The sequence below is a fragment of the Dendrobates tinctorius genome, unplaced genomic scaffold, assembly GCF_039654945.1.
Source record: "Dendrobates tinctorius isolate UK_male_01 unplaced genomic scaffold, ASM3965494v1 ptg000065l, whole genome shotgun sequence".
NCBI lineage: Eukaryota > Metazoa > Chordata > Amphibia > Anura > Dendrobatidae > Dendrobates > Dendrobates tinctorius.
Genome location: NW_027361733.1, coordinates 26,544,769 through 26,567,629, shown reverse-complemented (window position 1 = coordinate 26,567,629; position 22,861 = coordinate 26,544,769). Strand labels below are relative to the sequence as shown.

The 22,861-nt window shown below is 47.9% G+C and overlaps 1 protein-coding gene across 2 annotated transcripts in view; it reads right to left on the bottom strand.

Annotated features, from left to right (window-relative positions):
* Positions 1-22,861, bottom strand: part of RTEL1 (regulator of telomere elongation helicase 1) — a 195,007-nt gene that overhangs the window by 156,844 nt on the left and 15,302 nt on the right. For both annotated transcript variants that reach the window (XM_073580810.1, XM_073580809.1), the window contains exons 4-9: positions 21,828-21,909; positions 21,685-21,745; positions 21,206-21,281; positions 19,424-19,508; positions 16,540-16,605; positions 16,302-16,455 (exon numbers count right to left, since the gene is read on the bottom strand). In XM_073580810.1, coding sequence (XP_073436911.1) covers positions 16,302-16,455; positions 16,540-16,605; positions 19,424-19,508; positions 21,206-21,281; positions 21,685-21,745; positions 21,828-21,909 — 524 coding nt within the window. The remainder of the gene's footprint in view (positions 1-16,301; positions 16,456-16,539; positions 16,606-19,423; positions 19,509-21,205; positions 21,282-21,684; positions 21,746-21,827; positions 21,910-22,861) is intronic.

Below are 22,861 nucleotides of genomic sequence, written 5' to 3'. Positions count from 1 at the left end.
TAAGAAAACCTAGGACCTTCGGGAGGGAATAAGGGAGTGGGACTTGTCCATGAGATTCGCACCAGGAAAAGAAAGCTCTCCAGGTACGATAATAAATCTTGGCGGAGGCTGGCTTCCTTGCCCTGATCATGGTCGCAATGACTTCCGGTGAAAACCCTGACTGGGTTAGAATCCAGGTTTCAAGGGCTATGCCGTCAAACTGAGAGCCCCTGAATTCTGATGGTAGAACGGACATTGAGTCAGAAGGTCGTGATGGTCAGGTAGACGCCAGGGTGCGTCTGCTGTAAGTTGAACGATGTCGGCGTACCATGTACGTCTGGGCCAATCTGGCGCGATGAGGATAGTTGGAACTCCCTCTTGTTTGATCTTCCTCACGACCCTGGAGATCAGGGGGAGGGGTGAAAAAATGTACAGGAGTTGGAACTGGGACCAGTCCTGGACCAGGGCATCCGCTCCGAGCGACCGCGGGTCGTGTGTCATGGCCATGAAATTGGAGACCTTGGTATTGAGATGGGATGCCATTAGGTCCACATCCGGGGTTCCACAGTATTGACAGATCTGGTAAAAAATCTCGGGATGGAGAGACCACTCCCCCGAGTCCATTCCTTGCCTGCTGAGGAAGTCGGCTTCCCAGTTTTCTACACCCAGAATGTGGACCGCAGAGAGTACCGACCTTGTGTCTTCCGCCCAGTGGAGGATATGTGCCACTTCTCTCATCGCCTGGGCGCTGCGGGTCCCGCCTTGGTGATTCACATATGCCACAGCCGTGGCATTGTCCGACTGTATCCGTATTGCGAGGCTGCAAGCAGGTGATGAAAGGCTCTCAGTGCCAGGAAGATGGCCCAGATTTCCAGGACATTGATGGGCAAGGTCGCTTCCTTTGGTGACCACTTGCCTTGTGCCCTGTGATGTAGGTGCACCGCCCCCCAGCCTGTCAGGCTTGCATCGGTAGTCAGGATCTTCCATTGACCTGAGAGAAAGTGTTTTCCCCGTGCAAGCGAGGTTGGCTTGAGCCACCAATGCAGGGACGACGTCAACCGGAACTCCCTGTCGAGGGAGAAGGGATTCCTGTCCCAAGATCTGAGTATGGCTAGTTGAAGAGGCATGATGTGAAACTGGGCGAATGGCACTGCCTCTATTGCTGCTGCCATCCTGCCGAGGACTCTCATGGCAAACCGGAGAGATCGGGGAGGACTGCGGAGGAGTGTACGAACTCCCAGACGGATAGCCAGTGTCTTGTCCTTGGGAAGGAGCACCAGGCCCCTGGAGGTGTCGAATAACATTCCCAGGAAGGTTAGAGTCTGACTCGGGGTAGTCGACGATTTCTGTAGGTTGACTAACCATCCCAGACGACTCAGTGTGTCTATTGTGATTGAGACACTGACCTCGCAGTCCTTGAAGGTGGAAGACTTGATGAGGAGGAGGTCGTCCAGGTACGGGACGACTAGAATGCCTCTTGAGTGAAGAACGTCCATGGTGGCTGCCATGACTTTGGTAAACGTTCTTGGAGCCGTGGCGAGTCCGAACGGAAGGGCGACAAACGGGTAGTGGTTATGGTTGACCACGAACCTGAGAAATCTTTGATGGGCGGGAGCAATTGGTATGTGCAGATATGCATCTTGTATGTCTATGGAAGGTATTCTCCCTGCTCCATGGATGCAATGATGGACCGGAGGGACTCCATGCGGAAATGACGGACCCGTACGTATTTGTTGAGCTGTTTTAGGTCTAGTATGGGCCGAACGTTGCCTCCTTTCTTGGGAACTAAGAACAGATTGGAGTAGAACCCTCAGAATCTTTCGTTCGCGGGAACCGGCACCACGACTCATGCTTGAAGGAGAGAGGAGACCGCTTGGTGGAAGGCACGAGCCTTGTCTGATGGTGTTGGAGGGATAGAGAGGAAGAACCGATTCGGTGGAGTGGAAGTGAACTCTATCTTGTATCCGGAAGACACTATTTCCCTGACCCACCTGTCTTCTGTAATAGGCAGCCAGACTTGCTGAAAAAGTAAGTCGCCCGCCTACTGGTGGGGTGTCTTCCGGAGTTCGTGAGTCATGATGAAGCGAAGTTCTGAGGTTTTCCTCCCTTGGGTTTCGCGTGGCCTGCTTTCGACTGCCAAGTCCTGTCCGATCTCTGCGCCGTCCGTGGGTTGTCCCTGCGTGGAGAGGGGTCACGGTTTTGTGCTGGGCGCGAGACGGACCAGCCCGAGGAATTCCGAAAGGATCGGAATCGTGTCTGGTTTCTTCGTTTAAACGTGCGTTTCGGTTTTAGTTGAGGGAGAGAGGTACTCTTACCCCCAGTGGCATTGGCTTTCATTGTGTCCAACTTTTCGCCGAAAAGCCTTCCAGTAAGGTACGGAAGATGCGTAAGGGACTTCTTTGAGGCCGCATCCGCTTTCCATTCTCGCAGCCAGAGGATACGCCGAATCGTAATGGCGTTTGCCGCTATCCCCGCTAGACCTCTTGCTGAGTCTAGGGCTGCATGAAGCATGTAGTCTGCTACCACTGCTATCTGGACTGCTTGGTCCGAGAGCCCAGCATTTGGAACTTGAAGACCCTCCTGTAGTTTTTTGGCCCAAGCCAGGATGGCCTTGGCCGCCCAAACTGAAGCAAACGCAGGGGCCAGGGAGGCCCCTGCTGCTTCGAAAATGGAACGAGCCATGCGTTCTACTTGCCGGTCTGCTGCGTCCCTGAGGGTTGAGCTGTCTGGCAGAGAGAGTAAGGTCTGCGCTGCTAATCTAGATACCGGGGGGTCCACTTCGGGTGTATCTGTCCACTGTTTGGTGTCTTTCTGTGAGAAGGGGTACTTCGCTTCCAAATATTTGCGATTGGCAAATTTTTTCTCAGGCTGTGAAAACTGTTTAGTAAGTATCTCCTGAAACTCATGGTGATTAAGGAAGACCTTAGGGTGGTTTCTGAACACTTTCGAAACAAATCTTATGTTCTGGGGCTTCCGGGACTGGCTCTGAAATTTCCAGCACCCGATGGAAGGCAGAGATTATGTCCTCAACTAGTGCTGTATTGCTAGGGGGAGAAGGTATCACGGACCTCTCCGTTTCGTTGTCTGAGTCGGAGTCACAGATGCCTTCCGAATCCTGTGTATCGCTAAGGTGATCCCTGGTGGGTGACCTAGGGCGGGGGTCTTCTGTGGTGGGGGATCTCTGTGGTGAACTGCATTGTCTGTCTCTGACAGGGGACTGCTTAGGAGACCTGGAATGACGGTGTCTCTCCCTGGGGGGGGGGGATGACCTTGTGCTATAGGACGACTCAGGTGATCGTGACCTGTGGGTCCGCTTACGTCTGTGAGAGTCGGAAGCAGCATGTTCCTGAGACAAGCTGTCCATTTTCTGGGTAACGTTCATAGCCGGGACCCGACCCTGCAGAGCTTGCAGTAATGTGGCGGTTAAGTTAAGTTATCTATGGACTGTGTCATAGACTGCGACATCTGAGTAGCCCATTCCAGCGTGGTATCTGACACTGAAGCATTGGTAGGGACTCCCTGGGGTTCTGACCCAGAGTTGTGGATGCAATCCCGGCAGTGCGGATACGTGCTGCCACTGGGGAGCGTGGCTTTGCAGGCTGTGCAGAATGCATAGAAACATTAATGCCTGGTTCTCTTTCTTGAGCCCGGCATAGTGCACAGAGGCTGGCTATCAGGGATCCTACAGGGGTGGCTACGCAGAGGGAACCCACAGAGAGCCTTATAGGAAGTATGGATTCACAGCTGAGTAAAGAGAATCCAGCTGTGAGCTTACCCCACCAGTGTGCCCCTAGGTCCAGCGCCGACAGATCCCAGTTCTGTGCCCCCCGGAGACTGCTGTGATTCTCCTCTACTGGAGGCGTCCATTATCAGGATGTCTGCAGCCAGAAAAATGGCCACCGGGACGCTGAGGAGAGGAAGGAGGGGGCGGAGAGCTGAAAAGGGCTCGCTGGGCTATGTAGAAACGCGCCCTTTCTGCCTCGATCCGGCCCTTCTATGACACTCTAGAGTGTCATTTTAGTCATCCGGGGGGCGGGGAAAAGGCGGTGGCTTCAGCTAGGCCGAAGCCGCGGTCTCAAGTAGAGACCTGATGCCCAGGAGGGCTCCAGAGCGGCGTGGTAGTCCGGGAGGGGGTCAGATTTGTACCAGACCCCCCCGGAATGGGCGACTGGCTAGCAGTGGGGGCAGCAGGGGTAGCGGTTCCTGTTTGGGGGGTCCCTGGAGCGCCATGGAGCCACTGCTGCTGCAGAGACAGGGGCGCAGAAAGCCCTGTCTCTGCTGTGCCATGTCTGCCTGCACCCTCCCCCGGCCTCAACAGGATCCCACAGCTGGTCTGGGGTCCCTGGATGCTGCAGAGTGCTGCCTATTCTCCGACCCTACCTGAGGCGTCTCCACCTAATGCCCCCTGCGGGGGATTAGGGAGGGTGCGTCTGTCACCGTCAGGGGGTCTTCATCCTCGCCTCAACCTCAACCCAGACCCCAAAGGGGTTGGGGAAAGAGGGGGGTCTCAACTTCGGACCAGTACCCGAGGGACTGGGGAAGGAGCGACATGGGGAACCGCCATCTCAACTTCAACTGGGCACCCCTAAAAAAGGGGGCCAAGGAAGGAGCCATGCCGGGAGTCTCGCTGGAGACCCTCTTTTCTTCATCTGTATTTCCGGAAGAAAAAAAGGTGTGCCTCCTTGCGACACTGGAGAAGGCTGACGCCGTCCAAGGGTGTATACTGCAGAGGAGGAGCCATAGTTAATCTTTTTCAGGTTATGCATAGTGTCGCCTCCTAGTGGACAGCAGCATAACACCCATGGTTCTGTGTCCCCCAATGAGGCGACAGAGTAAGCACAGATTTCCTATGAAGGGCCAAAACTAAATGGGGGGGCTTTTTTTCAAGTGAATTGTTATAAAATTTTCAAAAATAAGATTATAGAATGACAACATAAAGTCTAAATGATTAAAAATACATGCTACATAGATTAACTTAACTCCGTCACCGCAAAGCTTGTTGTTACCTTCCTGACCAAGCCAAATTTTACAATCCTGGCCACTGTCACTTTAAAAGGTAATACTTTAACGGATCCCACCGATTCTGAGTGTTTTTTCGTGACACATTGTAATTTGTGTTGGTGGTAAATTTAGATTGATACGTTTTGCTACGTTTTGTGTTTATCCATGAACATATCACAATTTTGACAAAAATTCGGAAAATTTTGCAATTTTCAAACTTTAAATTTTAATATCCTTAAAATCAGCTAGTCATGTTGCACAAAATACTTAATAAATAACATTTCCCACATGTTCAGTTTACATCAGCATCACTTCTGAAAGATATTTTTTTGGTTAGAAGGGATAAAAGTTGATCAGCAGTTTCTCATTTCTCCAACTCACAGGAGTTAAAGCAATGTGAAAGGAAAAAAAAAATGAACATTTTAATTTTTCATACAAAGATGTTCATTTAGTCCCAAAATTAGCATTTTTACAAGGATAAGGGGGAAAAAGGATCATACAATTTGTTGCGCAATTTATCTTAAGCACACTGATATATGAGGAGGAAAACCACAGTTTGGGTGCAGGGCTCAGATAGGTAAGAGCGTCAATTGAATTCTAAAGTGCAATTTTGGCCAGAATAGATTTCGGATTTCATGCCACATTTGAAGAGCACCTGACATATCAAAACAGCAGATATGGCTCTAAAGGGAAGAGATGCCATTTCACTTTTTCCCTGGAAAAGATAGTGGACACCATGTTGCATTTGGAGAGCCCCTGAAGCCCCATGAAGCCAGAGGTGCTTCAAAGAACTTTATAACGTTCAGCTGTGAAAATGTCAAAAATACATTTGTTCCCACAAAAATGCTTTATTCCTAAATATTTCATTCTCACAAGGATAACAGTAGAAAATGGATTATACCATTTGTTGTGCAATTTCTCCTGAGTACACCAATGCCCCATATGTAGTGGAAAACTACCGTTTGGGCGCATGGCAGGGCTCGGAATGGAAGGAGCACTAATTGAATTCTGGATCGCAATTTTGGCAGTAATAGATTATGGATGCCATGTCACATTTAAAGAGCCCCTGACATGCCAAAACAGCACATACCCCCACAAGTGACCCCATTTTGGAAACTACACCTCTTGAGGAAGTCATCTAGGGTGTAATGAGCAGTTTTAATCTTAAGACGATTCACAGAATTGTATAACATTGCGCTGAGTCTATGAAAAATTACCATTTCTTCCATTAAAATGTTGTTTTGGTCTCAAGTTTTCAATTTTCACAAGAGGTAATAAGAGCAAATGAAGTGTACAATTTGTTACATTTGTTACGCAATTTCTCCCAAGTGCACCTATACCCCATTTGTGGCCGAAAACTACTTTTGAAGCACCCGTGCAAAGCTCAGAAGAGAAGGTGTGTAATATTCGGTTGCAGATTTTGCTGGAATGGTTTGCGGGTGCCATGTCATATTGGCAGAGCCCCTGAGGTCCCAGAATGGCAGAACACCCAGCCATAAGTGACCCAATTATACAATCTACACCTCTAAATGAATTCATCTAGGGGTGCAGTGATCATATTGACACCATGGGTGTGTCACAGAATGTTATATCATTAGGCACAGAATAAATAACTAAATTTTTGCCACTAAAATTAAGTTTTAGTACCAAATATTACATTTTCACAGGGAAATTGAGTAAAAATGGCATGGAAATCTGTCCCACAATTTCTGCTGAACGTGACCACACCCCATATGTGGCTGTACAGTACGGCTTAGCCACAAGGCGAGACTCGGGAGGGAAGGAGCACTACTTCACTCTTGGTGAACAAATTAACGTAGAATAGTTTGCGGACTGCATATTCAGAGCACCTAAGGGCTAGAAGAGCAGAATCCTCCCTCAAGTGACCCCATTTTGGAAATTACACCCCTCTGGGAATTTATCTACAGGTGTAGTGACGATTTTGACATGGGTGTTTTCCAGAAACTAGCAGCAGTGAATGTTAATGAGTTTATTGCAAATCTGCTATTGTAGTGCCAGAACATTATAGTGCCTAAAACATTGCAGTGCCAAGCTTGTGCTGCTGGAGACATGGACTCCGTAAATTAAGCGGGCTCTCATCGAGAGAGAGATGCCAAACATGTGGATGCTAAATGTAGATAAGGCACACTGGGGCTCAGAAGGGACGGAGCATTTGGAATTAGGAGAGCAGAATTCGCTTGATTTCGTTTGTGTAGCAAAGAACCGTTATGCTTTTCTAGAACCTTTGTACTACAAGTAACATGAAGGCCTCCTATATTTCCATTAACAGATTAAGGACCTGAGTGGGGACTTGCTTTTTTGTGGATTCAGCTGAAGTTTTTAACTGGAACATTTTACATAAAATTTGGGATCACATTTATCCTGCACTCCATGCTGAGCACTTACATTGTGGTTGCCATCTAAATCTCCGAATGATGTGCTTCAGATGAAACCCGAGGGATCCATTCACTATAGTGAGGCAGCAGAGTTACTCTGGACTTCATGTGACCTCTGTTCAGGGTTGTCCTTCTTTTGATAAGTGCATAAACAGTGGTCGACCGCACTTTTATGCAAGCTTGAAAAATATGGACACCGCCGGATCATAGGCCAGACAGTGTCCACAGTGCCTCCATCTACCTCATTATAGGGTATCTTCCGCCGGGGGTTCCGTCTGAATCATGTATTTCAGAGATTTATTTAAGGAGACCCCGATGTAAGCTCTCAGCGTAAAGAACAGGATAAATGTGAGCTTAGCATTACTGTGATCTTTGGGAGGCAGAATGAATAAATCAACAGCAGGTGAAGCGTTGGTTTTATTTATTTTTTATGCCATTCTTCATGCAGAGTGGGTGACGTTGAGGATGCAGGAGTGTGACTGGTATTGAAATGGGGGAAAGAGTACAGGTGCTAATTAATTTATATATTTACTGGGTGGAGAAAGTGGTTATTTATAGTTAGTGGGGGGTACAGTGGTGGATTACAATTTATATTTGGAATAATGTGTTTCATAATAACTAATTACCATATATACTTGAGTATAAGCCGACCCGAGTATAAGTCGAGGCACCAAATTTTGCCACGAAATACTGGATAAACTTAATGACTCGAGTATAAGCCGGGTATACATTGTCCCCTCAACCCTGTCCTTGTACGCATGGCTCCCCCGTCCCTGTGCGCATGGCTCCCCCATCCCTGTGCGCATGGCTCCCCCATCGCTGTCCTTGTGCGCATGGCTCCCCCATCGCTGTCCTTGTGCGCATGGCTCCCCCATCGCTGTCCTTGTGCGCATGGCTCCCCCATCGCTGTCTGTTATGAATGAGTCACCGTAGGAGGCAAAAGCAGAAATACAAGCTAAGTCCAGAAAACCAGAGAAGTTGGCAACTATCAGATTGCAGACCCCTGAACCTATCAACACAACTAGCAGTAGCCGTGGGGGGTTCCTACGATGCCCTAGACCCCTCGATCACAGCCGGAGAATTAAATAAGCCTAAAGAAAGAAAGGGGAAATCTAAACTGCCCCAGAGCAGACCCCAAAGCAATAGGCAGCCCCCAACATATAATGACGGTGAAGCAAGATGAAAACAATAACACAGACAGAAAGATAGACTGAGCAAAGACGGGGCCCAAAACTACCTAGATAGGAAAGGACAGGAAGGCTGCTGTCTGCAATCTGCCAAAACCCTATCAAAGACATAAGCCAACAAGCTGATATGAAAAAGGCCCTGAAGCAGCTAGGCTTCAAAAACTAAATCAGCACTCAGGTCTTTTCAGAAGACAGAGCTAAAGGAATTAAGCACACCCCAGCAGGGAATGGCAGAAATCCAGAAAAACAAAGCAAAACAAAGTCAAAGCACCAAAGCAAAAGGCCGAGCAGCAAACTTAGCTTTAGAGGAGCAGGAATTCAGACTGGTCTCCAAGGATCCCATAGAGAAATCACCCACAGGGCAGAAGGGCGTCGGCAGCCTTGTATCCAGTCAGTAACTCCACTCAGCCAGTCATCATCATCAGCCTCAGGTGTCTGACAATCAGGCTCACTACCTTTCCTCACCAGAAGAGGGAGTTCCTCGGGCCTCAGTAATGAAGGGGAAAATGAACTCACAACAGCTGTCCTTGTACGCATGGCTCCCCCATCGCTGTCCTTGTACGCATGGCTCCCCCATTGCTGTCCTTGTACGCATGGCTCCCCCATCGCTGTCCTTGTACGCATGGCTCCCCCATCGCTGTCCTTGTACGCATGGCTCCTTATCTACTATCCTTGCATGCATGGTTCCTGTTAAAAAAAAAAAAACCTCCTACTCACCTTCCTGCGCGCTCTCGCAGCATCTCGTTCAGGCGCCAGCAGCTCCTGCAGCCGAGCGATCTCGTGGCCCCGCTCATTAAGGTAATGAAGATTCACTCCACGCCTATGGGAGTGGAGAAGCGTGCATATTCATTACCTTAATGAGCGGGGCCACGTGATCTGTTGGCTGGAAATGCTGCTGGCGTCGAAACGAACGAGATGCAGCCAGGGTGCGCAGGAAGGGGACTAGGATGTGTGCCATGGTGCTGTAAGTCGGCGGCTGCGGCTGTAACTGTGCTCACTATAAGAGAAATCAATATTAATTTCTCTTTAGCAGCGGCACAAACTTTAGCCACAGCCACCGGCTCCTGCCTCTGTGATCCTCTGCTCCGCCGCTCCCCCTTCCCCACTGGCTTCTGATTCTGTGACCCGCTGCTCCCCCTCCATCTTTCTCGGACAATGACTCGTGCATAAGCTGAGTGGGGCGTTTTCAGCACAAAACAATGGGCTGAAAAAACAGTAATTAGACCTACCGGTAATTGTGTTTCCAGGAAGCCATCCTGACAGCACGCTGGAGGACGTCCTTCTTATCCACTGTGGGACAGGAAACCACGAGAGTTCAAAAGGACCCTCCCCTCACCACCCTTCAGTGTTTTCTCAAAGTAACACATCTGGATGGATGCAAGAAGATTTTTATTTAACAAAATTTCCACATACATATGTTACATCACAATAGTACGGATGAATATTTCTAGGGAGGGAACTAATAGTGCTGTCAGGATGGCTTCCTGGAAACACAATTGCCGGTAGGTCTAATTACCGTTTTCCAGGTCACCACCTGACAGCACGCTGGAGTAGTACCAAAGGAGACTGGTCCTAGGGTGGGACTACCGCATGGAGTACCTTTCTGCCGAATGCTAATTGTGCGGATACCACATCTAATTTATAATGTTTAGAGAAGGTACTGAGACTGGACCAGGACGCGGCTCTGCAGATCTGCTCTGCCGAGGCCCCCCCCCCTCTCTGCCCATGATGTGGCCATGGCCCTAGTTGAGTGGGCTTTAAGGTTCCCGGGGGGATTCTGCCCCTGTGTCCTATAGGCTAGACTAATTGTGGATTTAATCCATCTTGCAATTGTGGACTTAGACGCCTTTCTCCCTTTATTCGGACCACTATATTGAATGAAGAGATTATTATCTTTCCTCCAAGGCCTGGTTGCGTCTAGGTACCTGAGTACTGACTCCCTGACGTCTAGGTTATGGTAGGCGCTCTCTTTCCTATTCTTAGGGAACTGACAGAATGAAGGGAGCACTACCTCCTGATTCATGTTTGAATCTGAGACAACCTTTGGAAGGAAAGCCGGGTCAAGTCTTAAGATTACTCTATCGTTAAACACCTGTAGATAAGGGTCCTGGATAGACAGGGCCTTAAGTACTCCTAGCTTCTTTGCTGACGTGATCGCTACCAGAAATGCCGTTCTGATCGAGAGATTACCAATCCCTATGTCTGCCGCTAGCTGGAATGGGTTTTTACATAGTGCATTGAGGACTAGGTTAAGGTCCCAGGGGGGAACCGACTTCCTTATTAAGGGCCTCAGCCTCTGAACTGCCCTGGTGAACCGGGCTACCCAAGGGTGTGGTGACAGGGCGCAGTCATAGAACACACTAAGGGCCGCGATTTGTACTCTTAGCGTACTGGGTCTAAGACCCTTTTTGAACCCTGGCTGCAAGAAGTCCAGAATTTTTGGGATATTGGGGTGGTCAGTCTCAACTGTCGTCTCTCCACAGAAGCTGCAGAACCTTTTCCAGATCTTGTTATATATTGCAGCGGTTACCGGTTTCCTACTCGCCTGCAGGGTAGAGATGATGTCGTCTGAGAGGCCCTTTGATTTTAAGACCTGCCGCTCAGGATCCAGGCCGACAATTGGAGTGCTTTTGGCTTCTGGTGCCAAACCGGACCCTGGTGGAGGAGGTCCCTTCTTTCTGTTAGAAGAATGGGTTCTTCCTCTGCCATCTGCCACAGCAGGGGAACCAACTTCTCTTCGGCCAGAATGGCACTATTAGTATGACTCTGGCTCTGTCTTCGCTGATCTTCCTGAGAGTTCGCGGTATGAGAGCGAGAGGTGGGAAGGCGTATAACAGGCCCTTGCTCCATGATTGTGATAGAGCGTCGATTCCTGCTGGGTTCCCCAGAGGGTTCAGAGAGTAGAAGGTCTTGACCTTTGTGTTCTGCTTGACTGCGAACAGGTGTATCTCCGGTGTTCCCCACCGGCTGCATAGGTCGTCGAATACCTCGCTGTTCAGCTCCCATTCCGTTGCGACAACTCTTCTTCTGCTGAGAAAGTCTGCCACCTGGTTTTTTTTCGCCCTCTAGGTGCACTGCTGAGATCGAGAGGGTGTTCTTTTCTGCCGATCTGAAGATCTGTTCGGCTAGGTGCTGCAGTCCTGGGTGTGTTGGACCGCCTTGGTGATGCAGGAAAGCTACTGTCGTGGTATTGTCCGATAGTACCTTGACGTGCCTGTTCCTCACTAGCGACTGGGCGGACGATAGTACCTTCCATACCGCATGAAGCTCTCTGAAGTTGGAGGACTCCTTGCTGTCCTCTCGACCCCATCGTCCCTGGTAGTATCTTCCCTGGACGTGTCCGCCCCAACCTTGCTGACTTGCGTCTGTGGTGACTATGACCTCTGGGGACTGGATCCATGAGACGCCGGTGCGTAGATTCTTCGGAATGGTCCACCACATCAGGGAATTCCTGACTCGGTGAGACAATCGGATCTTGTCTAACGAGCTTTGCCTTCTGTCCCAGGTAGACAGAACTGCCCGTTGTAGATCTCGAGAGTGGAACTGGCTCCACCTGACACAGGGAATACAGGATGTCATTAGGCCCAGAATCTTCACGGCCTCTCTGATAGAGACCTGTTGTCTTGCGAACTGGCGAATCATTTCCCTCGTGCTGGTCTGTTTTACCTCTGGAAGGTAAGACATTCTTTCCTCTGAGTCCAGCATTACTCCCAGGAATTTTATTTTTGACTTGGGTATTAGATCTGATTTTTGCCAGTTTATAATCCAACCCAAGCTCTGCAGCGTGGAAATCACAGACTGACAGTCGAGTCTGAGCCGGGCCACTGAATCTGCTAAGATGAGGAAATCGTCTAGGTAAGGGACCACCGTAATATTTCTGATTCTTAGGTAGGCAACTACCTCTACCATCAGCTTTGTAAAGACCCTTGGAGCTGAAGCTAGCCCGAAGGGGAGGCAGCGGAACTGGAAATGATAGATTCTTCCCTCTTTCCTGACTGCAAACCTGAGATATCTCTGATGGTCTGGGTGGATGGGAACATGGTAATATGCACTCTTTAAATCTAAAGTACACATTACCGCCCCCCTGCCTAGGAGAGGAATCGTGGATTTTATTGATTCCATCTTGAACCTTTTGTATCTTAGCCACCTGTTTAGGGGTTTGAGATTGATTATAGTTCTGGACTCTCCTGACGGCTTTCTTATTGAGAAAAGGCTTGAGTAGTGCCCTCTGCCTTCCTCTCGAGCGGGTACTGGGATAACTGCGGCCGTTGTTAGGAGGTCCTGAATGTTTAGCTACATGGGGGAGGCAGAATGGAGGTGAGAGTTGGCTATCAGAAATCGGCTTGGAGGGAGGAGTCGAACTCTATCCTGTACCCCTGCGAGATCACCTGTAGCACCCAGGAGCTGCTGGAAATTTTCTGCCATTCCTCTAGGAACCCTAGCAATCGTCCCCCTACTCTGGTGGCGTCACTTCCTTCGGGAGTTTGACCCGGAGAAGATGGAGTCGTTATTTCTACCCCTGCTATCTCTCCCTTTGGGGTAGCTCCATCTTCCAGTTTTCCCCTTCCCTCTGTAGTCCGACCTTTGGTTAAAACGGGGTCTACGAAAGGGCTGATATTTTTTGCGTTTCTCTTCCGGGAACCCTTTTTTCTCATCAGAGGCTTTCTCCAAAATATCATCGAGCACCGGCCCGAAGACTTTGCCTCCTGAAAAAGGGATTGAGCAGAGCTTATTTTTGGATTGAACATCCCCCGACCAGCTCTTTAGCCAGATGGCTCTTCTGGCCGCGTTGGTCAGGGACTGATTCCTGGCCGTAAATCTGACTGTTTCCGCTGAAGCGTCAGCTAGAAACCCAGTGGCTAACTTTAACAAGGGAAGGGATTTTAGGATAGTCTCCCTTGGGGTTCTATCTGTAAGGTGCTCCTCTAAGTCATCTATCCACAGGTGCATTGATCGCACTACAGACGTTGCTGCTATATTTGCCCATATGACCGCGGCTGAACTTTCCCAGGCTCTCTTTAAGAGGCCGTTTGCCTTCCGGTCCATGGGCTCCTTCAAATTGGAGGAGTCCTCAAAGGGAATTACCATCTTTTTAGACACTTTTGCAACCGGATATCTATTTTTGGGATTTCCTCCCAGACCTTGACCTCCTCTGGGTCAAATGGCAGTCGAAGTTTAAAGTCTCTAGGGACAGTAAGTCTCTTCTCTGCCTCTTCCCATTCCTCCAATATCATTGCTCGTATATGCATATTTACTGGGAAGACCATCGAGGTTTGCGACCGCAGTCCCCCAAACATCTCGTCCTGTACTGATAGAGTCTCTGGGGGTTCTTCAACCTGCATAGTGTGTCTTACAGCACCTAACAGTTCGTCCGTATCCCCTGATGAAAAGAGGTATCTCTTCCCCTTTTCTGTAGGTTCTCTCATCTCCTCCTCGTCTAGCCCTGATTCGGACGGGTCACCTTCCGACGAGGAGTCCGACTCCCTTGGCCTTTTACTGGATACCTGGGGAGTCGGCTGCGGAGTCTGGGGGCATCTTAGGCCTGATACTGAAGCCTGTACCTCTTCCCTTATAATGGATCTCATGTTAGACATGATAGTGGCTTGCTCTTCCCCCACTATGCGTCTGGTGCATGCGTCACATAAGGGCTTCTGCCATGTGTCTTTTAGTTTTTTGGCACAGATTGGACACTTTCTCTCCTTCTTCTTAGACTCCTTCTTCTCTGCTGGGGTCCCCTGGAATACATAGAATATGTGTCCTATGGGATCTGCCTACCTAGGGTCCTGCAGTAACCTTTGGTGAGGTACTCACGTGACCCTGGCCATCTGGCCCCGTCTCAGATTTCGCCTGATCCTCCATCTCTGCAGGAATGGCTGTATGGGGCTGCTCTCCACCGCTAATCTGGGCGATGTCTGACCTGCTCTGAATCCTCCTGGAGGGGACGTCACCTGTCGGCTTTCAACACCGGGGCGCGCTGTTCACTTCGAATCCTGTGACAGAACCGCTACCCGGAAGTACTGCCGTCGCCCGGGCCCGTCCCCCGGAAGTGACGCGGCCGCTCGGGTCGCAATCCGCCCTCCCCCCGGAAGCTGACGTCGTGGACCCTGCGACCGGAAGCCCTGCGACACCGCCGCCTGGAGAGGCGCGATCCACCCCACACCGGCCCCGCTTCACCTGGCTGTGGGTCTTCTGCCGCGCTGGCTGCGGAGATGTCCTGCGGTGATCTGGTGCGGGACCGCTTACAGGATGCGGCTCTGTAGAGGTGGCCTGGCAGAGGGACAGCTGAGGCGACGCCTGGAGTCGAGAGCCCCCTCAGGGGAAGCGGCTCCATCCCCCCAGGAGCAGTGCTACACTGGGTCTGCTGAGGGACCCTCAGGTGGGTGTCAGCCTGCAGAATTCTTGAGGCGGGAAGGGAAAGGCTGGGCCCCCGATCCTCACCATCTGCTCAGAACGGTCAGATCTCTCGTCGTTCCCATCCGCAGTGGGACAGGAAAAAACACTGAAGGGTGGTGAGGGGAGGGTCCTTTTGAACTCTCGTGGTTTCCTGTCCCACTGTGGATAAGAAGGACGTCCTCCAGCATGCTGTCAGGTGGTGACCTGGAAACTCAGCTTATACACGAGTAAATACGGTATATATTAATGGTGCGTGAATGTCTGTTTTCAGCTGTGTAGTGTAGAAGTTGAGGAAAAATTGGGGAATGTGCCCTTGAATTGGTGCTCTAGATAACGGGGTGCTATTTTATGCAGAGACGACGCCTGGCTGGATGAAGTGATGGCGGTGTGTTCTGGATGAAAAAGCGAAGGTAAAAAACTTCAACTAGGGATGTCACCGGTGAATCAGTGTACACTTACACTATATACAGAGCTCCTGTGTATAATGTCACTAGTGATCCCACTAGGTGGTGGTAATATGTGATCTGGTTATGATGTGGCAGTATTTGTCACTTGTATGTGATATTATTCGAACAGTATGTGGAGGTAATATGTGATCTACTCATGATGTGATGGTAATTCTATGGCGGCTGCGGGCTGCTATTTTTAGGCTGGGGAGGGCCAAATATTCATGGACCTTCCCAGCCTGAAAATAACAGCCCCAGTTGTCTGCTTTACCTTGGCCAGTTATCAAAAATAATCAGTTATTTTAATAATCTAAAAAAACGGCGTGGGGGCCCCTTTATTTTTGATAACCAGCCAAGATAAAGCAGACAGCTGAAAATTGCAACTCGCAGCTGGCTGCTTCACCTGCGCATGTTATCAAAAAAGAGAGGGGACCCCCACGATTTTTTTTTTTTTTTTTTTTTATTACTTATGTATTTTTTTGGGTAACATACTGCTCCAGCCAATCAAAGCCATGCCACTGGAAAAGCTTGTTGATTGGCTTCAACAAGCTTTATTCGGGCTTCTGAACCCAAACAGTAACATGGACTTTGTGGATAAACCTGTATTCAGGGTCCATGCACAAACACTAGGTGTCCAGTACTACCCCCGAACTTTAACGTTCGGGTTCGCCCTTCACTAGAGAGAACCACGGAGTCTCCCTATCCATAAAATGCTATTGCCTTTATTTTTCTATGGCTGTCCTTTAATCCAGATCTCATCAGGTCCTATGATGATGGATTAGAGGAAGGTAATTGAATATTTAGTAGAGGCTACAATACCACTATATGAAACAAAAATCTTGGACAGAGCTAAGGCATACAGAAAACTTCCGTTGTCTGCTCTGCATACAGTCACTCACTTGAACTGGGCGCCTCCATGTTGAACTGTGCACTTATATGTTTCTGCTCCAGGTTGTCGGTCAGCTCCTTAATCACCAGATCCAAAGCATCGATCCCAGAAGCCAAATCATAGGGAGTCAGGTCAAAAGAAGCGGACTCCTCACACATCCTCTCCTGGGGGTGAAGGAGACCACACAAGTCATTAGCAAAATAACTCATTGAGACCGTTATGGCACAAGACTGATGCTCAGGACGTACCACATTGTGCGCCTCATCAAATATCACAACCGTTCCCTTCAGATCTATGTTGTGCGCCTTACGACTCTGAAAAACAAGAATTGGGTGTTTTATTTCACTTCTAAGGGTGTGTGCACACGCTGCGGATTCTGCTGCGAAACCGCAGCAGTTTCAGCTGCGGTGTACAGTACCATAATATCCTATGGGAAATGAAAACCGCAGTGCAGACGGTGTGGATTTTTCCGCGCGGATTTGCTGCGATTTCTAATCCGCAGAAAAAATTGACTGGTCAATTCTTTCTGCAGATTCCACTGCGGTTTACTATCTCCTCCATTGTAGAGATGATAAACCGCAGGGAAAAAACGCAGGCTAATCCCGCAGGCTAATCCCGCAGATAAACCGCAGGTCTTTTGACCTGCGGATTTACCTGCGGATTTTGCAAAATCTGAGCAGATCAATCCGCAGACCAATCCACAGCGTGTGCACGTACCCTTAAATGAGATTTAAAAAGCATTTCTCAGAAGTAGACATGCACGGCAATTGTAGCAAACCCTCAGCTCTGGATATAATGTATACAGGTGCTTAGCCTCTGGAAGTAAACAGCAATGTGCTCATTCACTAACAGCAAGCAAAGATCCTGAAAAGGTTCAAGAATATTTTTAATCCCAATTTACTCCCTTGAAAGTGATAAAATATGCTCCTTTAGGAAATCTATTATGAGCTAATGCTGATCAAGAAAATAGGTAATCTAGCACCTCCTGAGGCCCATTGGTGCCAGATTAAAGAAATTTTACTGTATAAGGGCCAGGGCACATGTTGCAGATTTGTCGCAATTTTTTCTGTGCAGATTTGTCACAAAATGTGAAGGGTTTCCTGATGCCAGAAAAGTGAAGGCGAATCCTGAAGTCTCATGCACACGTTGCTTATTTTTCTCTTGCAGATTTAAATCTCCAGCATGTCAATTCTTTCAGCATTTTTGATGCAGATTTCACTCATACTAAGGAGTGGGGGAAAATCTGCACCAAAAAAGCATGTTAAAAAAAACATGGCGAAAACATGCCTACTTACACAGCGGATCTCCTGCTGGGAGATGCAGAGATTTCTGCACAAAATGCTTAATGTGTGCACATAGCCTAAAATGTATGTGTACACCTTGTGTATTCAGTGCATATATTTCTGCATATCTTAGCAGCAAAACCGCTGTGTAATAAGCATGTTTTTGCTGCATTTTTACATGCGTTTTTGGTGCAGATTTTTCCCCGCTCTTTAGTATGAGTGAAATCTGCAGCAAAAATGTTTAAAGAATTGACATGCTGCAGAGTTAAATCTGCACCAAATCTGCAAAGTAAAAAATAAGCAACGTGTGCATGAGACTTTAGGATTATCTATCACTTGGCTGGATTCAGGAAGCCCTTCAGGTTTTGTGACAAATCTGCAGAAAAAAAAACTGCAACAAATCTGCCATGAGTGCACAAGTCCGAACTTTACTAGCGTCTGCAGCTCATTGACCAAACCAAATCATTCTATACAGTGGGGAAAAAAAAGTACTTAGTCAACCACCAATTGTGCAAGTTCTCCCACTTAAAAAGATGAGAGGCCTGTAATTGACATCGTAGGTAGCCCACAACTATGAGAGTCAAAATGAGAAAACAAATCCAGATAATCACCTTGTCTGATATGACAAGATGCATTTTGCAAAATTATGGTAGAAAATAAGTATTTGGTCACCTAAAATCATGCAAGATTTCTGTCTCTCACTGACCTGTAACTTCTTCTTTAAGAGGCTCCTCTGTCCTCCACTCATTACCTGCAGTAATGACACCTGTTTGAACTTGTTATCAGAATAAAAGACACCTGTCCATAACCTCAAACAGTCACAGTACACGTCCAGGACCGTCTGAAGTTTGCTAGAGAGCATTTGGATTATCCAGAAGAGTATTTGGAGAATGTCATATGGTCTGATGAAACCAAAGTAGAACTGTTTGGTAGAAACAAAACTCATTGTGTTTGGAGGAGAGAAAATGCTGAGTTGCATCCAAAGAATACCATACCTACTGTGAAGCATGGGGGTGGCAATATCATGATTTGGGGCTGTTTCTCTGCAAAGAGACCAGGACGACTGATCCATGTACATGAAAGAATGAATGGGGCCATGGATCGTGATATTTTGAGTGCAAACCTCTTTCCATCAGCAAGGGCATTGAAGATGACACATGGATGGGTCTTTCAGCATAATAATGATCCTAAGCACACCAGAGCAACGTATGGCTTCGTAACAAGCATATGAAGGTCCTGGGGTGGCCTAGCCAGTCTCCAGATCTCAGCCCCATAGAAAACCTTTGGAGGGATTTGAAATTCCGTGTTGCCCAGCGACAGGCCCAAAACATCACTGCTCTAGAGGAGATCTGCATGGAGGAATGGGCCAACATACAACCAACAGTGTGTGCCAACCTTGTGAAGACTTACAGAAAACGTTTGACCTCTGTCCTTGCCAACAAAGGATATATAACAAAATATTGAGATGAATGTTTGTTAATGACCAAACACTTATTTTCCACCATAATTTGCAAAATAATTCTTGCCAAATCAGACAAGGTGATTTTCTGGATTTGTTTTCTCATTTTGACTCTCATAGTTGTGGTCTACCTATGATGTCAATTACAGGCCTCTCTCATCTTTTTAAGTTGGAGAACTTGCACAATTGATGGCTGACTAAATACTTTTTTTCCACACTATATAAAACACTCATGATGTCACTTATTATTGGTGAAACCAATAGGATCATCCAATCCACCCTGCCCCATGATCTAAAGGATGGATCTCTTCTAATGCAGATGATGGATTGACAGTATACAGAACATGCAGGTACTGGAAGCAGAGGCTAGAGCATGGAAAATACTAGTACCTTGGAGTCCAGGAGATAATTATAGGGCATGAATATGATGTCCGCTTGCTGTTTCAGATTCCTAGAGAGGTAGTAGGGGCAGGCCCTGCACAAAGATTGACAGAACATAATATACATTGTGCACTTCAAAGACGTCCAAATTGGAAAATCCTCCTCAAAAGAAAAACGCATGACAACTAGCTGTTTTCTGTGGGTTTTGATTCTGAAAGCATACTGGCCTTTAACACAAAACTTGACAGAAAACATGGTTTTCCTCTCCTCATGCCAGTTAAAATTGCTTCTGGTGAAACATATTAGTCTAATATGTTGAGAAGCTGCGCCGAATCTCATGCTCTAGAATTTATCATCTCATCTTTTTGAGTCTCCTTTAGCATTAAGTACTGTAACTTCCTTTCCCTGAACTCTCAACATGCTCTGCTCCTGCAATTGTTTAACAATTTGCCTGAACCGAATTAAGGGGGGATGTCTGGGAGAATATATTTTTGGGGTGTATTAAAACAAAAGAAACTAAGCTATACTCATCTATTGGCACTTACCGGGATCAAGTGCAGACAGTGCCGTGGTCTCCATTTACACCGGAAGGAAGCCGTCACCATTCAAAGTGGAAGCAGGACCACTGGGATCTATGACTGGCTGTCAAAGAAGAGAGACTTCAGGAGCACATCATCATGGATATCAGGGAGGACGTGCTGCTGAAGTCACCTGACCAAGGCAGCTAATCACAGGTAGCTGCGGTCCTGCTGCCACTTTGTAGACGGACGACATTCTTCCAGTGTAAACACAGAGTACAGAGTGGACTGTGCTGAATCCCCATTGAGTTTCTTTCACCATTTTTAATATACCAAGCCACTGGCAAAATCATTATTTTGCCCAGAAAACCCCTCTAAAAGGCTGTCTGCTATGTCGTGTGGCAGACAAAAAAAATAGGATTAGAGACTAAAGGTACTGTCTCACTTAGCGATGTACCAGCGATCCCGACCAGCGATATGACATGGTCAGGATCGCTGATACATCGCTAAGTGGTCGCTAGTGAGCTGCCACACAGGCAGATCTCACCAGCGACATCGCTGGGGACGGGGGTCGCTACTTACCTGTCACACTAGGTGATCCTGACTTCCTCCCGCCCGGCTCCACGCTCGTCGCTCGTCTCTCCACAGGAAGCGCCGCAAGAAGCTGACAACGAGAAACAGCCCAGGACGTTCTCGCGCGATCAGCGATAACCAGCGGGGGAGCGGGTCACTGGTAAGTATCAGACACAGCGATATCGCTAGCAATATCGCTATAATGTCACAAGTTATAGCGATATTGCTTAGTGTGACAGACCCTTAAGACCCACACCACTATCAGTAATCCATCTCAATTACTCTGATGTAAGAGACAGATTACACTTGACAACAGGCAGTGGGCAGCAACTTAAACAGAAGAGAGACAACATGTGGTGGGCACTTTGCAATTACTTATTTTTAGTGTTAGTAAAACATGGATTATTTTTTGAACAAAGTGATTTGTAAGTTATGTATTTATCGTTATCTATCAAGGGAGATCCTGTTGTCTAAAAGTACAGGGATCACTGAAACCCCTTATCAACAACACTGGAGTCTGCAGCCAGACAAACGTGAGGTCGCACATGTCCCCTGCAGCACACAAAATCCATCAGAGCAAGATCTGCGAGCTGCAGAGCCGATCTACAAGGAGAGGACTCTTCTCCATATTTATAATGAGACATGAACAGGAGTTGTCCAGTTGTGGCAAATGTTTGGTCCAAGAGGACTACGGAAGTACCTGTGCTTGGTGCCGCTCTTCACCAGGTCCTCGATGTCCAGTATAGGAGTGGTGAGATCCCTCTCTGTGCTCTTTTCTAGGGAAAACCATTGTTTATCCTGTAAGAGTTTGCCTTGCTGTCTCAATGAATACTACTTTCCATTTCTAAGATGAATGATGTTGAGTTATTAAAGAGGAACTCCAAAACGCAGAGGGACTCCTTGATGTTGCAAAAACTACACCTCCAAGTATGTGTGTGACATGCTGATAGCTATCCTTTTTGAAAAGGGCAGACAAAGGATGGAGAGCTCTCTTTCATAATACGTGGGGGCTAATGCCTGACAACAGGGGGTACGACATGGTATTCAGAAGTATGTGGATGTCATAAAGAAGGTGGGCTACTTGGTAACACAATACATTTATATCACCTGGTTCTTTCTGATGCTTAATTAAATGGTTATAATAGACACAATTTCTTAATAGCATCCTCTAGCACTTACCCTCCACATTATTATAGTAGTGGCAGGAGCGGGTAGACACCTTAGAGCGACACATATGGACCTGAAAAAATAACAACACAGTTCAATACATTTTATTCTGGATATAAAAAGTGAAAACTGTGATAGAGACTCAATATTTCTACCTTAACATGGTTATTCTCCTGCTTCTTCACATCCGGGTGTATACACAACTGCTCCCGTGAGCCCAGGACGCTGACTTTAGGCCTGAAAAAAAATTAATGCAGCTTTCCAAAAGTAAAAAAAAAAAGGTATTAAGGGATCTATACACTATGTATGATGCTATAGAGTGCCAAATGACCTGAGATATAACAGAATAGCATCCCCATACAAGTGACAATCCAGCAGCTGTCCACTATAGCTGACAATTTGCTGCATCAGACACATTCAGTGTTGGCAAAGTCCATAGCCATTTAACCCCTTAGATGCTGCTGACAATAGTGACTGTGTCATCTAGATCAGTGTTCCCCAACCTTTTTTGCACCAGGGACCGGTTTCAAGCAAGACCATTCTTCCATGGCCCGGCAGGGCGGGGATGGAGGTGTGGCAGGGGCGGGGCTTTGGTCATAAGGGGGCGGGGCTATGGACGCGGTTGTAGTGTAGCAGTGCATACTTATAATTAAATAACATTTATAATGTGACTCAACTCACCATAGGTTTTGAATAAGTGCTCCATCACCCCCTTCTCCCCATCATTGCCTTCACCCCATCACTCCCTTCTCCCCATCATTGCCTTCACCCCATCACTGCCATCTCTCCATCATTGCCTTCACCCCATCACTGCTGTCTCCCCATCATTGCCTTCACCCCATCACTGCCATCTCTTCATCATTGCCTTCACCCCATCACTCCCCTCTCCCCATCATTGCCTTCACCCCATCACTGCTGTCTCCCCATCATTGCCTTCACCCCATCACTCCCTTCTCCCCATCATTGCCTTCACCCCATCACTCCCTTCACCCCATCACTGCCATCTCTCCATCATTGCCATCTCTTCATCATTGCCTTCACCCCATCACTCCCCTCTCCCCATCATTGCCTTCACCCCATCACTCCCTTCTCCCCATCATTGCCTTCACCCCATCACTGCCGTCTCCCCATCATTGCCTTCACCCCATCTCTCCCCATCATTGCCTTCACCCCATCACTCCCCTCTCCC